The sequence below is a fragment of the Corvus hawaiiensis genome, chromosome 5, assembly GCF_020740725.1.
Source record: "Corvus hawaiiensis isolate bCorHaw1 chromosome 5, bCorHaw1.pri.cur, whole genome shotgun sequence".
NCBI lineage: Eukaryota > Metazoa > Chordata > Aves > Passeriformes > Corvidae > Corvus > Corvus hawaiiensis.
The window spans coordinates 36,409,743-36,427,123 of record NC_063217.1 but is presented as its reverse complement, the minus strand read 5'-3'; the positions used below and the strand labels follow the sequence as shown (position 1 = coordinate 36,427,123).

General features: G+C 35.9%; 1 protein-coding gene across 3 annotated transcripts in view; it reads left to right on the top strand.

The window, feature by feature from the left end:
• The window catches only part of NEIL3 (nei like DNA glycosylase 3), a 28,684-nt gene extending 11,303 nt beyond the window's left edge, over positions 1-17,381 (top strand). For 2 of the 3 annotated variants that reach the window (XM_048303911.1, XM_048303913.1), the window contains exons 7-10: positions 2,410-2,579; positions 4,920-5,322; positions 7,160-7,334; positions 8,167-8,702. In XM_048303911.1, the coding sequence (XP_048159868.1) occupies positions 2,410-2,579; positions 4,920-5,322; positions 7,160-7,334; positions 8,167-8,343 (925 nt within the window). In that variant the 3' untranslated portion in view covers positions 8,344-8,702. Of the gene's footprint in view, positions 1-2,409; positions 2,580-4,919; positions 5,323-7,159; positions 7,335-8,166; positions 8,703-16,049 lie in introns of those variants that run through there. The other variant, XM_048303912.1, reaches the window with a different exon arrangement.

Genomic DNA, 17,381 nt, shown 5'->3' with positions numbered 1-17,381 from the left:
TTTGCAGGATAGCCCCATCAGTCCTGGCATATCTAGACAGCTGAGCATCTATGCACTTTTCTTCTGGATACAGAGTTACACTGAGGATAACTAAAACTTCAGTAAATTCAGAGTGCAGCAAATATTTTAGGGGTTTTGTACTTTTTTTTTTTCCTCCTTATTGGATTTTAAAAGCTTTTGCTATAGGTGTGCCATAGAGACACTTCCACATAAATTGTGCTAGCAGCAGCTTCTCTCCTTTTATTTCAGGAAAGCAGAAAATGCATTTGATATTACAAAGGGTCAAAAGGTAAAAGTTCCAAAAGCATCTTACTCAGACTTGGGCATCTGTTATTCTTGAAAATTTTCATCTGAGGCTTCAGAATTTTGCCTTTATACTCTCTGTCAATCTAATATAAAATGCTGTTTCACTTTGCGACTTTGCCTCGTTAGTGTGTGTGGGTGTGTGTATATATATGTTTTTTTTTTTTTTTTTTTAGATAAGATTTATAAAATGCACAAGTCCCTCTCCTACCTCCAAGCTTCTTTCAAGACTCAGATGGCTGAAGGGATTTTGGTTAAAGCTTAAAAATTGCCTTTGAGTACAGATCAAATATAGAAAATTCCAGCATGGAAGATAAATATTTCACAAGCTGATAACCCCAATCTGTTGTATTTTCAGAAAGTAATAATGAGAAATATTTTGTAGAAGTAAGGAAGACAGCAGTGTTCTGTGGAGTCAGATAACTAGAAAACAATGTAAGGAAAAAATCTCTTTCTGTGTTGTAGAACAAGTAGTGATTTGGGCTTTTGTTGTACTTTTAAATAAATAATTAAAGAGTGCTGTATTTAAGTGAAAAACATGGTAGTGATAGCTATAAAATAAAAAGGTGGTTTCTTGTCTTATCCTAATGGTCAGCTCTTAGTGTTCTACTGCTCTCTTTCCAATTATGCAATAACTGCAATACCCATTAGAAACTTACCCCATCAAATTCAAATGTACCATGAACTTTAAAAATAGACCTTTCTCCACATATCTCATAAAATGGGAAAGGGTGTGGGGGGTAATGACAGGACAGATGAACCAGGGTAACAACATGGAATTAAACTCCCAGACATGATGCACTGAATATATATTCAGTCTAGTAATGCATTTTTGATAGCTGACTAGAACAACTGATCTAATAATGTGAAAATACCCATTTTAACACTTACAGTTCAGCTGTTTTGGTGAATGTTACTGCAATGTCTGTTCTACCTCTTAACAGCACAGGCTCTTTGGTACATCAGCAGTTCTCATTATCCTCCTTAGTTTTCCTGTTGTGGACGATGTGGTAGGTAGTGGATATCTCTGCCATTATCCTACAAGTCTAGCCTGTTACAGAAAGTGATCAATTATGGATAAAGTGATAGGTCAAAGGTGTGTCACAACAGTGCCCAACTACAGCATTTGCATTATTAATTGAAGTGCTTAAATTCTTAGGATTGATAAAAGTCTCCAAAAAGTGCACAATTCCTCAAGAAGTATGAAGGAAATGCTTGACAGCTTATCAACCATAAGTTGGTTGATGTAGTACTTAAAAATATACATAAATAACTTACTGAACAGGTAAGTTCAAGTTACATTTAACATGCTGTCAGTGTTTGGATACTATGACAAGAGTAGTCCCTGGTAACAGGAAATGACTGTAAAGGAGTAACTGATTCTAAATCAGTCTGTCAACATAGGAGGTATTATAATTTACAGGAAAATAAATAAAACTAAATCTATAGTGGTGTCTGGTGTATAGCTTTGGCTCACAAGTCACAGCTAGGTTCCTTAATTCTGAACAGGTTCCTACATTTTAAAAGGCTTCCCCAGCAAATGGTGACACACAAGAGACTTTCTAACTTTTAAGGCTTTCAGTGCTTTTGGCTGTTATGATAACAAAGTGGACTTACGGGTAGCATTTAAATGAGAACAAAGAAAATTTATTTGCTAGACTGTATGATTTTCTGCCGTTCATCTTCTAAACAGTTCTTCATCCAGTAAGGCATTTGTTAGCAAGTGTTGTGTACAAGGGATGGGGGGAAAGCCCTGAAACAGTCTCCCTTTCTCACCATGCTTTTTGCTGCAGTACTTGAAAATGGTAGGGAATCTGAGAGGCTGAGACATTGTACTGGAGAGCACATTGGTTGATTATTAACTTTCTGTCAATTTCTTGTTTAAATATTTTTACTTGTATTACTTCTGCAGCACCTGGAAAGATTTGCCCTTGAGGTAAAGAAAGGAAAATCAAACTTGAACAGTGACATGCTGTCCGAGCTCTGATCGGAGGCATAACACTGTGTGCTGCTTGTTCTCTAGCCCCATGCCTCCCTGCACAGTGGTGTAAGGCAATTTGTAGAGGGAACGTCACAAAACACTAACATCGTTCTTTTGTTTCACAGCAAACTGCCAGCTAGAAATAGCCTAATTGGCTGGGCATATGGCAGGGGGTCATGTTCTAATGAACACATAGCTCAGAAATCTGAAGAGGAGTGGACGTGTATGCACTGCACCCTAATAAACAAGCCTTCTGCTGAAATTTGTGATGCCTGTTTGACTTCAAGACCTGAAGGTAGTAAAGGGTTGTCTGGCACCTGTATTGGGAAAGAGGGGAGGTCTATGATTTTGATGTAGTTTTTATGTAGGAGTGTCTCATTGTGAATCATATATATATATATATAACTAGCTAACTTGAAGTCAGATTTTGAGGAAATCTTACACAGACTCTGTGGCAACTGTCTTGTCTTAAACCCTAAAAGTGTCATCTTCCAACTTGGTGTGCAGGTGGGATTCTATTGATAAGTGCCTTCAGTGATGCTTTGTTTTTATTGGGGCAAGGAGTGAGAAAAATCACCATTTGTTCAACTCTCCTTAAGATCATTCAAAGTTTGCAGCATAAGTCTAAATTAAAAATCATCAAGGGTCAGAAAATGAACTGTCATTCTTTCATGTGAACAAAAGTGGTATATTTTAGTACCATTTCCTAAAAGGATGTCATGTTTCTCAGGGGCTACTTTCTTTCCCTCCAAGTTCAGAGTAAAAATGATTCTGAACTTCTTACCTAAATTTGTTGTTTGTCTCTTGCTGGAACCTTTAATTCTGTTATCTGCATGAAATATTGCTTCATTGCATTCATTTTATGAATGGAGTGATGTGTGGAAAACCCTTATCTTGCCCTAGCCATAGTCCATTTTCTCAGGTCAGGAATCAATAAAAGTATGTCTTCATGCCTTACACGACAGCTGTTGCCAACACAGGCAAATCTTGCCTAATTCTTCTGCCAAATCAGCACCCTGAGGCCTGAAAATTTTAATCTGTTCACAGAATAAGATTTACCAACTAACATTTATCCTGGAATTAATGCTGTCAGCTGGACTTTATAATATATTATGCCATGTGGACAAATGCTTTATTTTAAGCTTTGAAACAAAATTTTGTTCCTTCTCCTGTACTTCTAAGTTTCACTTGTTTAGTTATATGCAATTACTAAAATCAGGCCTGGAATTTGAGGATGTGTTAGACTTGATGGAATACTGTTAGGAAATTTTTTTTTTTAAGTAGGACTTATTTTTGCATCATAGGAGTAGTATTTGAGTTGTTGGTTTTTTTTTTTTTTTTTTTCCAAATATGGTTTTGCTTACCTCTCTTTTTGCAATCCTTAAGATTCTTTCCCTTCTCACTTGGTTCAGTGTTTTTTTGTTACGTTGTTTCTAAAATTAACTACTGTCAGCAGAAATGTTTGAATTTTTCAGGACAGAATACTTGGTATGCAAAATTAGCTGCTGGCCCTACAGCTGAAATGATTCAGTCTGTAGTCAGATGAATATTTACCATTACATTGCAATTTCCATGCTCCTTTGTGAAGTACAAAGCTGAGTTACTACTATTCTTAAAAAGTCTGAATGCACTGGAACCAGTACATTTCACTACTGTAACATACTGTAGTGGCAAAATGGAAGGAGCTTGGAAACAAGTAATGTTCCGAGACAACTGTAGAGATTCTTCCTTTGTTTCTGAGAGTGTGCCTTTGTGTATGTCTCATCTACCCATTGTTCTTCTGCTTAATTTCCTTTTCTTTGTATGGAGGGAAGATAGAGGGAGACACTCACTGGATATAGTAGAAAAGGAAGGACTCTGAACACTATGGCTTCACAGCTACCTAAAAAGCTTCACAGCTGCTTTAACAAGATTACACACAGGGATGCTATAAAGTTCTTTTCACCCTTTTCTCAGGAAAGGGACTACTTACAGACTCCTTATGCATTAAATGGGCATTAATAAATTATGCCCATTCTTTTGAAGTTATTACTGCCCACTAGAAGGGCCTCTGATTCTGTGAAGAAACTGTTATTTATGCCACAAAGCAAATGTCTGAACTGCTTTCTTCCGAAAAGCTTCTTACAGTAAGTAAGTTTGGATGAACACAAAGTTTGGAAAGGATGGGAACCGTGAAAACACTAGAAACCCCAAAATCCAAATATTCTTTTTTTGTGTCAATAGTAAAGTAATACTTTAAAAATGGATAATGTATTGCTGCTTGGAGGTACCATACTCTGTGATCTCCCATTGGTGGGGTTATAAAAGGTTATTTTGAAAAATTTAAATACTTTAATCCTTGTGATTGGGCCAAATTCAATTTTTTATGGTTAATTGTCCAGTAGCTTTCTTTTATATAGTACTATTAACTGATCCTATTCAAACCATAGTAATGTTATCTTGAAACACGTTTTACATTACTCCAAAAGTGCATGATGGTAAGAAATTTTGTACTCGATGTAATCTGTGCCAGGTTTTGAGATGGTGCTGTAAATTTTACTCTTTCATTCTCCTTACGATGACTTATGAATACAGATCAGAAATACAATGTAGCATTCTATGCAGATGGATTATAACTAATAAATTTTTTCCTTAGTTCCAAAGATGAAGAGTTTTGAAGATTCTACAGCCTTTAACGCCAACTTAATGAAGTACCCTTGTAATGAATTCAGAAAACCAAGCACAGAAATAAAGATCAATAGGAAAACTGCATTTGGAACTACAACTCTTGTCTTAACAGATCTTGGTAACAAAACTGTTTCGAGAAATGATACCCAGATATCTGATGGACACTCTCAGTGTGTTGTTCCAAAAAGCACGTGTAAACAGATGGAAAGCAATGCCTGCCAGTCAGGGGGAAGCAAAGACAAGGACTGCTCAACACACGTAACTGCTCTGGCATTGTCCTCCTGTCAGCAGCCTGGGTCTTTCAAACATATACAGAAAAAACAGAAAACTGATCATACACCTTTGGTTCACCCGCATAATACAGCAATCAGGTATGTATTCTATGCATTCTAAAATGAAAACAAGTCTTTATAATCCCATAAACCAACTTTAATCCTTAAAGATTAATTGAATACTGTGCTGTTGGGCTCAGACAGTGCTGTCTTTGGATTTCTGCCAGGGGTAACTTATTTTAGGCTAACTATAATTCAGATTTCAAAAGCACTGAATGACCTAGGCTGTCACTAGAAAGTCCTGATTCTGGTATCTGGCCAGTACTGCTGTAAGATAAACAGCTCTTCATAGTTCAGCTATTCCTATTGAATAGGACAGTCTAGACAACTCCTCAGGTAGAACTGTGCTTGACATATTAAAGCTAATCTTAGCACTGTAGTTGCTATCTGCTCAGAGAGATTTTGAAGTCAGTGTGAAAGATTACAAAAGCTCTCTGGATGAATATATTCTAATTAAAGTTATTTGTTAACTACCAGTTTTCCACATTCTTCCATGACAGGAAGCTCAGTACAGTTACCTTGATGAACTTCCCATCACTGCTTTTACTCTTAACTTCCCTCCCCATTCTGTATATAACCACTTCGGTGCTCTACCTGTCCTGAACTTTTACTTACAGGGCCCTGTTCAGACACATTCATTGCCTAGTTAAGAGGAAATGTGAGAATCTATGAGGGTTGTCAAGGAAAAGCTGGGCAGATATTCACAACAGTAATGGCAGTGCGAGGTAGATGTCACTTAAAATGGTAAATTATGCAGGCTGAATGTGAAATATTGATGATGTGCTACAAAATTCTTGGTCATGTGTCTGTTCTGAAATACAGAAATTACTTTTTGCATTGTTGAAGCACCAGTTTTGAAACAATCTCACTGACTAGCCAGGCTAGACTGCATGAATAGAATTTCTCCTTGCACTCTCAATAGGGACTGAAGAACAGAAGCTGTAGGCAGGATAATTGAGAATACAGAGGACTGCAAACAAGAAATGAGACAGTATCAATCACCATAACAGGTGGTTGTAGCAAGTCATCAACTGAAATTCTTTTTTATAGTATTTTTTTAAACAAAACCAACAAGAAATCTGTTGGTTATTTTTATCTCCTTGCGTTTTAATGAGGTGTTGGAATAAAACTGCTGGTGTCTGCAGGACTGCAATCTTCCAGACATACAAGACAACATAAAATTTCTAAGCTGATAACTTGACCAGAATGAATTAATATTTTCTGTTTACACTAAGGTTCCACTACTGCTTTTCTGCTCTAAAAGTATACATTTCAGAGCATTAATCTTTTTCATGTCACTATTTTTAAATGAAACCTTGTGTATTGCAGATAGTCAGAAATTATCTCAATCACAAGGAAGAAGAACTTTATCCCATTTAGAGAATTATATTCCATCCTATCAGCCTGATTCCTTCTTGTCCAAATATGATTTGGAACGTTACTGTAACTTTTTAGTAAAGAGGGTGAGAGTCTTTTCTGTGAAGCATACAAATGCCTTCAGCCTGGTGTAATTACTGGTATTGGTCTTTTTCTCACTGAGTGAAGAATACTCTTTTAGAACGTGTCAGAATTTGAGGTGGGCAGTATAGCATCAGTGGTAATATTTTATTTTGTAGATGAATTTGAGTACTTCAAAATAATTTAAAACATGGTGGGGAAAACTGGTATAGTACCTCAAGAAAAGCACACAGTCCTGTCTATTCACTACTTGCAATCATTCAGCTTTAAAGGCGCAGTAGGGTGCATTAGAGAAACAAGTCTCTGTCACTGGGTGCAAAAGTACACTGGGTGAGCTATTGTAATGGTAGAAGAGAGTTCTTTGGCTGGTAGTCCCTTTAAAATTATGCCAAAGTCATTTTGTAACCTGTCATTACAGCGCATCTCAAACTAATGTGACAAGTGATACTCGTATGTTAAGCATGGAGCATCCTTGCTGCAGTAAACACAGTCGTCTCTGCAGCCTCAGAGTTGTGAGAAAGGATGGAGAAAACAAGGGAAGGCAATTTTATTGCTGCCCTCTACCCAGGGAAACTCGGTGTGACTACTTTCAAGTATGTATAAGACTTCGGGACCTGTTTTATAATCAGCACTTGTTCTTGTAGCCTCCTTGGCCCAGTGATCTGTCAGTTGTGGACAGATACAATACATTTAAAGTTTGACATAATTTTAAATACTCTTGCACACTGAATTGAGACTAAACATAATAATAGTTATGAACTTACAGTTTTAGTTGCTTCCCTTACTATTGAGAAGGCACCTGCTTTTGCAAATGCTCTTAATCTACTTCTGTGTGATGTCAAACAGGTGTGTAAGAGAAATACTGGTTTGAAGGGACGTGTACAAGTTGTTCAGATCAGCTTCTTCCTGAAAGAAAGACTATGGCAAACTAGATCTAATTGTCACCCATGTTTCTGGCTAGCTAAAATCCTGGCAGCCTCTTAAAACGACGATTCTGTAATCTGCCTGGGCAAACCCTCCCACTGCTGCACTAATAACCTAACATGACCTTCCCAGCTGCAATTGGTGGCCTCTGCTCCTTGCTATGAATGTATGTGTCTGAGAAGAGTTTGACCTGAAAAGTGATCTGACAGTCATACTATCAGGTAGTTAACAGATGAATTGAAGACAGTAATGACCACAACGCCTAAATTTGAAAAAAGCTATGTGTTAACATCATTTCAAGTTACACCAGTCAAAGTGCATGCAGTTGTAGTTGATGTTAAAGAAAAAAAAAATCTAAAAAGTGTTCACAAAAGAGATAAAATCGTAACTACTAGGAAGAATTTCTTCTGTGGCATTCCCTGTAGATGTGCTTCTGTTGTCAATTTTACAATAAGGAATTCACAGCCATCACATGTGCTTGAAACCTTTTCTCTTTGGCAGTGGGCTGACTTGGATTTTCCATTTTGTAACCATGGCAAGCGATGTGTTATGAAGACTGTGTTGAAGATTGGTCCCAATAATGGAAAGAACTTTTTTGTGTGCCCTCTTGGGAAGGAAAAACAGTGTGGCTTCTTCCAGTGGGCAAAAAATGGGCCAGGTATGCAGATTCTTCCATGACGCTCATGTTACAGTTACCTGTTCTTCAGGATGTCTTAATACACACAACTTTCGTAGTAATTTCTGTTTTGTTCTGTCTTCTTCCCTGTTCACTTGTTAACTAGTAAAAGAGCTCCAACGTAAATGACAGATCCAGAAAGGGTCATTTTACATAGTCCTATAAAAATTGAACTCTGCTTGTATGCTGCCTACAATTTTGAAATAAACATTTAGCTTGCAACATCTTGTGACATACTGTTGTATTCCTAATAAAAAATTGCACTGTTCCCTTTTTTCATATATTGTTTAAAATTGGTAAACTTTCTTAAGTGTAAAACATGTATTTACCAGAAGTGAATAAAAAACTATACTTTATTAAATACCACTTTGTGCTTTCTCAGAGCTTAAAAAGAAACAGTAACAGACTGTACAATTCAAATGTTACAATAGTTGATTGACCTTGCTTAGATTTGGAAAATGAAGACAAAAACCTGCCCTAAAACAAATAACATGACTCTTCAGTTTTCTAAATTATATATTCTAAATCCACATCTTAATGTTTTCTTCTAGCTGCTACTGAACATTTTTCCCCCAATCCATATGTAATGCATAATAAAATTGTACTCTGAGGTGGTTAAAACTCAGTTTATGTTGGTCTTACCACTATTTGCTGAAGCAAGGGGTAAAGTAAATAGAATATGCTAAGATATCAAATCAGAAACAGAATGCTTCAAATCTTTAGATACTACCAAGGAAAATGAGGCTAATGAAGAAATAGCCATAGCTTCATACATCATTTAATCACAAATCAGTTTTTAATTGAAAATAATGGGAAATAGTGTTGCTTCCCTCCAAAATATGTAGGATGAAGCAGGTTTAAAAGCACCTTGCAAATGGTTCTTTGGTCTAGGCAAATGCTTGTTTGTTTTTGGTTTTTTTTAATGGGGATTGTTTGGTTTTGTTTTTTTTTTTAATGGGGAAGGACTACTTGATTTTCTTGAGGAAAATTGTTTAACTTCAGTCCAGTTTAAATATCTTCCATTCCAACTGTTTAATTCTTTTCCTAAGCAGCACAAATTCAGACACTTTTTTTCTTCCTCTTTTCAGTAGCCTTTGATACCTTTGAAACCTTCTAAAACTTTCCTTACATGTACAAAATCTTTTCTAATCAGATTGTAGAAACTATAATCTTTATGTTGCTCAATGGCCTCTTTCCAAATAATATATCTCTTTCATGAGGTACAGAACTCCACCTGAGAACAAAACAAGCAACTTCACATGGTGAAGACTGATTTTTTTTTCCATTGCCATCTTTTCTATGATGCTTCTTGTTACAATGATATGTTGCTGCTAGCTTGTACTTATACATCTAAATCTTTAAAATTGCTATCTAACTGGTTCCTCACTTGTATTTGTACAATTCATTATGGTGATAAAATGTGTGGTTATTTTTAAATTGTACATGTTTTTGGATGTCTGGCACAGGGATAAATCTTGAGTAGTTCAGTTAAATTTGAAAAATCATAAAGAAATACAACCATTTTTGATTACTTGCCTTCTATGAATGTTAAGATTTCTCTGAAGCTGGAAGTTAAATTACTTTTTCAGACTTTAACACATGAAAAAGAATGGGTGGGCTCTTACATCCTTTTTCGGCTTAATAGCCAGACAAGCTGTGAGTATCTGTTTAAATAAAATGCATATGAGTTTTAAAGTATTAACTGCTTCTATTAGCTACTGCAATCACTTTACTTCTTCTGTTCTTGTATTTCTTGAATATGTTGTATGTTTTTTAAACCAAAATCTGTTTTGAAGGTGGTATATTTGTATCAGCCTAATTTTGCTATATACATTAGTTGTGTAATGTCAGAAGGTGAGAGAAGGCAGACAGGGAAATCACAAAGGGCTTTATCACAGTGAACGAGCATGTGAAGGAATCTCACATGTTTACACTCAAAGTAGGAAACTAAACGAGGCAGCGAATTCTAATTCACTAGATGCCTCTGCAGAGGCATCTTGATGCTACTGCTTTTGCCAACACTGCTTTCTAAATTTTTTTTTTTTTCTTGGAGAGGATAGCACTTTTTTGTACTTGTTTAACAATGTCTGGCTGATAGTTGGTCATAAAAAGTTTTGACCAAAAAAAGCTGGCACCAAAACTTAGCTTGGAATAGATCCCCCCCACTCAACCTTTCAAAAAGAAACTGCAACCAAGGGTGCAAAACCAGATAAAAGTCCTGATTTTCAGCTTTTGTTCTAATAGTTTACAAATGTGTTTTTATTTTTTCACATTGATTCATCTATCACAGTGCAAGTGATGGAACACACTTCTTTCAGATTAGTATCTGGCTTACACATTTTAATGGCTTGTGTTGCACACAATCCACTGTGAAGGCTAAAACGAGTAACAAGACCGAAGTTAAAAGGGGGAACTGTTTTTCATAAAGATTTTCTGTAATTTATATTCCTAATGAAAGCAAATATAAATCTTTTAGAAAAGAAATGTAAAGCTTTTAGAAGAATACAGCCCTTTTTAAAGGTCTTAGGGTTCTTACACAGTGTTGTTACTTTGGCCTTTACGCAAACACAACCAAGAGAAATGGGATTATTACCAGTGCCTACAGGAGGCTGTTAGGAATGACATGCTCACATAAACTCCTTTGACTGGATGATTTCTGACGGTGGTGATGACACTTCTGTAATAAAAAGGAGACTTCCAGTAAAGCTGACTTCTAAGTACTCTTGTGTACAACTTCTAGAGAGCTTTTTTAGACATTAATACTATAACCTGATAGCATGATTCATAATAGAAACCTGTCTTTTACCTTAAGCTGAAAACACATTTTATATACCACAAAACTAACCTCAAAAAGCCCCTGAACTCATTTGAGATACTATACAAAACAGTTTTTAGAGGATCAAATCAAGGTCACACAAATTGTGGAGTAAAACTTTTAAACTCAGAAAATACTAATGCCATATGCCATGACCAGTTTCTGCTTTATTAGTAGCACTTTTGTTACTATTACAGTTTAAGTAAGTTTAGGCAGAGTATACCTTTCAGACTGAAATGAATGTTTATTTTCCAATTTTTGCCATTCAGCTTAGCATCAACAGTTTTTATGCCTGGTTTCATGCCTTTATACCCTTATTTAAAATAATTTTTTAACCAGCTATTTGTTAAAGGCAGACAGGCATTTTTCTTAGCCTGTGCATGCCATTTGATGTCAATGCGAACTCAGCAAATAGATGAATAGAATACTACTTATTAATTCACTGAGGGACAGCTAAATTTACACTAAAAATATGCACTCAAGTCACAACTGTGACTACAGACCTTTACAATTACACAGCTATTCTGTATCCACCTTCCTCTATAAAAAGGGGTTAGTTCTCACTTGTTTTTCTGGAATGGAAAACATAAGTAAGAGTCTTTTAGCTTGATGGTGGAAAGGGACTTTCAGAGAAGCAGAAGATGTCTTCCTTAACATCTCTATGAATGTTGATCATTAGTGGCTAAGTATCTTGCACATGAAATCAAAAGGTATTGTAAGGTCTCTAACAGACTTCACAGCAGCTGCGAACATCTCTAGATGCTTTAAAATTATTTTTAATGTCTTTTCTTGTACCTTTCTGCACTTTCTGCAATTCAGCTTGCTGATGACATGCAGGGTTCAGCATCTAGTGTAACTTAATACTCTGCATGTCTGTTTTTTATTTCTCTGATGCCTGAAAGGTTGTTGATGTCCAATTTTTACTTGAATATTCAAAACATACATTCAAAATTAATTTAGAAAAGTGTGGGAATGTGCTATAATTTATCTTAGGAACAACAAAACCCAATCTAAGGAGAGAACCCAACAAATTATTTTCCATATGAAAGCTTATTAAAAATGCATCAAGCACACTTAGGGATGAGCAGAATTCAGAGTGTACACAGTATTGTCTAAACATAGTGCTTTAGTTATTTAACTTCCTGAATTGCCACTGCTGTAGAAAGTGCAGGTCCCTGCAGAGTTTGTATGCTTTATGATTTTTTATTAAAAAATCAACTCTCTTTCAGTGATTAGTCATGTGATACAATCATACTGTGAAAAGGTGCTAACACTACTCATCTTTTAATACTAAAGTTTTGGGTGAACCTTCTTAACAGAGATGACAGAGTAAAGAGAGACCTCTCAGAAGGCACCAAGCAGCAGAGCCTGACTTAAAGGTGGGATGAAACTGTGTAGTTAGGAACACTTAAGGGAAAAGTGAAGCAAGAGTTCCTCTCTTTTGGCAGGAGAAGGCCCATTTGACTGGTTCAGCTACATATGGAGCTGAAATCTAAGTCAGACACCAAATGCCTGTGTGGTCTTTCACTCCAACCTGTATTACCTCCATCTGCATTTTAGATCATCTAACAATTTAACTGCAATCCAACTTCTCTGTGCTCAGATTAAACAGGCTTTAATCTCAGGTTATGAGTAAATCCAACTGCAAATTTCACTAGACTATAAAATGACCTGTGTATAAGTGCTGCTGACTGGTTTGTGCTTCCTGTGGATTCCAGACAGCTCCAAAGATACAGTACTCAAATTGCCTTCCCATAGAAGCTTGAGCATCACATATTCCTCAGAGGTATTTATCCACATACCCTTGAATCTAGAAAGGATTAAATGATCATCTACCCTACCTGTCTGTAGAAAACATGGATTCAGATTTTTTTTCTGGCTATTTTCTTTATACATAATTTCTTTTACTCTTATCACAGGAGTCATGACAACAGTGACAGTAATGATTTGATGTGCAAAAAGTCCTTCATAATTTGTTACAGACTAGGACACTGCAGTATAGAAAAGGAAAAGACCACCCGAAATGGGGAAAACTGGGAAACGCATTTTAAGCTTTATTCAAAAAACAATTCAGCACAACACAGAGGTCATCACCCTGGTTAAGTAGCATTTGCAAGATGCTTTTGCTCCACCTAGTTGACTTTTGAAGAGCACAATATTGGCTTAGGCAAACATTATTTCAGACCTAAGGCAATATCCATTAAGAGCAACTAGAGAAAACAACAATGCCTAACCTCTCATAAAAATAATTCCGATTACATTTCTCAAACTATAAATAAATCTATACCAGCAAAACCCCAAAGGTTTTAATAAAAAAGAAACACATTAAAATCTAAGCATCTATTAATTTATTAAATATGTTCTAGAACTTTAGGATAATCTTAAACATAAATATGAAAATTTTGAAATGTCTTCAGAAAAACACTCAAGTTACAAGATATAAACAGAAGCTAAAATTTAAATTTCAATTTTAAATCAAGACTACATTTGAAGAGCAACTTTGCAATATAAAAGTTAAACTCATTACTGTAGTAATACTGCTGAGCCTATGAAAGTGAAAAATACATTTAAGCAAAGTTCTACTCAAGGCAAAGATGGTGGGCTGCTGGGAAATTTCTTAAGGATGGTACTTTCCCATGAAGTGGTCTTGATTATAACTGAGAAATAACATTTAAGTCAATACTTGGCCTTGAAGAGGATAAAAGTAAAAAAAGCAACTAACACTAGAATGCACAAACAAGCTTAAAATCCATTTGTATGAACAAGACATTAGAAAAACAGTGCACTTACTGTACACATAGAATATATAATTTATCATTTGCTTCTCTGGCAGCTCATGTTAGTTGCACTGTATTTCCCACTTCTCAGCTTCTTTCCAAAGTTCAGTCATCACTTAGTATTTCAATGCCATAGTTTCACCTAGAAATCCATGCAATGTCTCATGTTATACTTCACTAGAAAAACAGAATATACATATTTTTAATCAGTCTAAAGTAATCTAATAGGACAAGGCTTTACAGTACAAAATAAAAACGCTTCTATAAAGTAGTCTTTCAGCAAATGCATTTCTTGAAAACATGAACTGACTTCAAGTAGACCAGAACAAATGTATCTAATATTATCATATCTCATTCTTTTCCTATAAATTACTCAGGATTACTATAGGTAATTTAAACCAGTGTCAGATGCTAAAAGTAGCAGCAATGTTACACAAGAAGTTCACAACAGACAGAAGGTTTCAGAAAGTTACCATTGGAACTTTTATATCTTTGTGAGACATGGAAACACTGAAAATGAATTAAAAAAACCTACATAAACACACCAGAAAATATGTTTTCCTTTTGCAGGGGAAATGTACTAAACATGTAGTCTTGACATTGGCTACTAAAGGTTCTTGGATTCCCACAGAGCCCAACACTGACAAAGATCAGGTGATCAAAGCAAGGTGTAACCATACAAAGCATCACTCTATAGCCTGACTTGGCATGTTTGGACACAGCTATGCAGTATAAGACATAAGCATAGAAGAAAATTTTGCCATAAAACTATTCAGATATGCAGAAATTACAGTACCTACAGAAGTTTCAACTGTTTATATTTTGCTAATTATAACTCGTTTTGATAAATCAGAATAGGAATTATTTAGTTACAGATTGAAATAGGAGAAAAGCAGTTATGGGACAAAACAGAAGGTGGAATTTGGGTGGAGAATAAAACCCTGAAACTATAGTGCATATAAGGAGGCCCCCCTGTCCCCCCCCCAAAAAAAAAAAAAGGTGGCATGATTATTAACCTAAAACTTTATTTAGCAAATCTCAGGTGATTTTTTTAATGTAATACATTAGGTACTACTGAACTCAGTCCCTGATAACAATTATCAACTGCAATTCAAACATTTTTTTTTCCTTTTCATTGCTCTACACAATCTACGTTTGGGTGCTACCTAGAACACATTACTTTCAAATTCAGTTTAAAGTCTTCTTCATTGCACATGACTTCATTTAATTTATTGTTATACCATGAAGGACACGAAAAAGTTAAAACACTTGAACTTTGTTCCTCAAATCTCTAGAAGGTAGATAAAGCCTATTTTTCATACATCCTGTATCTGTTGTGAAGTCTTAAAAATTAATATGGTATGCAGGACTGACAGCTTTAATGATAATAAATATTGGAAAAGACCATTCCTAAGATAGCACTACTAATCAAGTTACACTCTTCTATTTTGTCAAAAACGCTAGTCATGTTAATTGCAAGGTTTCAGGTGACAATCAGCTAGCAGGCTCTGCTGATTGAGACGAGTCTTTTAATGACAGTTTAGGTGATTATATTCAAGCTATATTTAGAGCTTGTTTGGGCTGCTTGATTGAAAAAATAACAGAAAAAAACACTTGTAACTGAGGTTGGGATTGTTTCCTAGGAACAAGAATGACTGTGACACACACAAAATCTGCAGCTCTTGGATTTCACTCCTTTAGTGGCAGAACTGCGGGCTCAGCCACCAACTGGCAGCAGGCTGCATTTGCTCACGATGAGTGAGTCAAGAACCAGCCATACTCAGTGTTAAGTTGTGCTAAAAAAGCACAACTACATCAACTTTGAAAATGAAAGTATACCCAACTGAAATTATATCCAACTTAAACTAAGTATTTAAAATCAAGGGTATCTGCAATTACCTTGCTTTGCTGAAAGCTGCTGTTAGAGAATAATGTGCATATCCACTGAAAATACTGTTTCCTAGATGTTGTAAATAATAAAAGGATTTTGCATTGCAAACAGACAGTAAGGTCAAAAGAAATGACCTTCAATTCTCCTTTATGTCCATTCACATATAATTGTGCCACCATGATAAATACATTATAGTAATGGTAATTAACTATAATTTCTTTGCAGGCCCTACCAGATGACCCTGACTCTCTTCTCTGGTACAAAAGCAAGCCCAGCAATTTGGTGGGGTCAGCTAGAACTTTAATTTTTCCAGAAGTTTTGCAAGACTCTTCATAAAGGTGTGAGTTTAAGGACGTCAAGATTCAGGAAAATATGTACTCAGATTGCAGAAGAAAACAAAACGATTCCCACTTATTCCCTGCAATAAGAATGAATGAATGTAGCTGTTTCAGTTATACAATATCCTGAAACATAAATTTCCTGTACTTGGCCATATGATTAACACAGATGGCAGTTAACAGTCTCTCACCTAAATCAGCGTGCAGTACATCATCCACTTTTCTCTTCAGGCTGTAACACTGCTTTACCAGATAGCTCACCCTGAAACATCATTTCCGAACACATGCTTCTGTAACCCTGTTAAGTAAGGCTAAAGTAAACATTCTTGAATGTAAGAAAGATTTACTGATCATTAATTAATTACTGAGATTACAATTATATCTGTTAAATTGTTCTCCTGTGGACAGGCTGCTAACATTGCCAGAACATCATTACAAATATTGAAATTTGTTAACAGTGTAAATTCCACACACAGTATGGCAGACCTGAAACTGCAACTGCATAAAGAAAAGGGTCGTGCCTAGGCTGGTAATCTCACATATTTGGTTTGAGAATAAAATTTACTCATTCCATAACAAAAGAATGCCTAGCTTGTAATTCTGTGGCATGAGATATGTATGCTGTTAGTCATTCACTATTAAGTCATAAGACTATCAGGAACAGACAGTTGTTAAAATGAAAATGTCAAATGGGAAGTTTAAGAACCACACTGACAGAAAATTCTTTTTGTCAGAAATCTACATTTATTCTTTACTCACCAGAAAGTTGCAATATAAAATTATTAATGCCTTATTAGTGAACCACTCAGGAACTTGGACCATTTTCTGAGCTCTGCTGGTATTCAAGGAATGCTTACCAGATGCTTACCACATACTACCTGTTGGGAGGAAAGGGTTAAAACCAGCAGATTTGGTGAGGAGGGGGGAATAGTTTGTGACCTTGAAGCTGGGATTGCTAAAAACATAAGTGTGGGAAAAAATATGTCCATTAATATTATGTCTCGTGTGATTTATCCTCTGCCTGTTTAAGTGGAATTGCTGTGGAGACACAACACACTCTCACAGAGGTGCACAAAGCCTTTTGCAGCAGTGAGGCAGGCAGAGACCCTCCTGCTGCCCACTAGGATGAGCTAAGCCCAACAGAGCCTGTGTCCCTGTGTGTCTCTGCTGCTCTGCATTGTGAACAAGGTAATTAAATAAATCTCCTCTTTGCATTTTA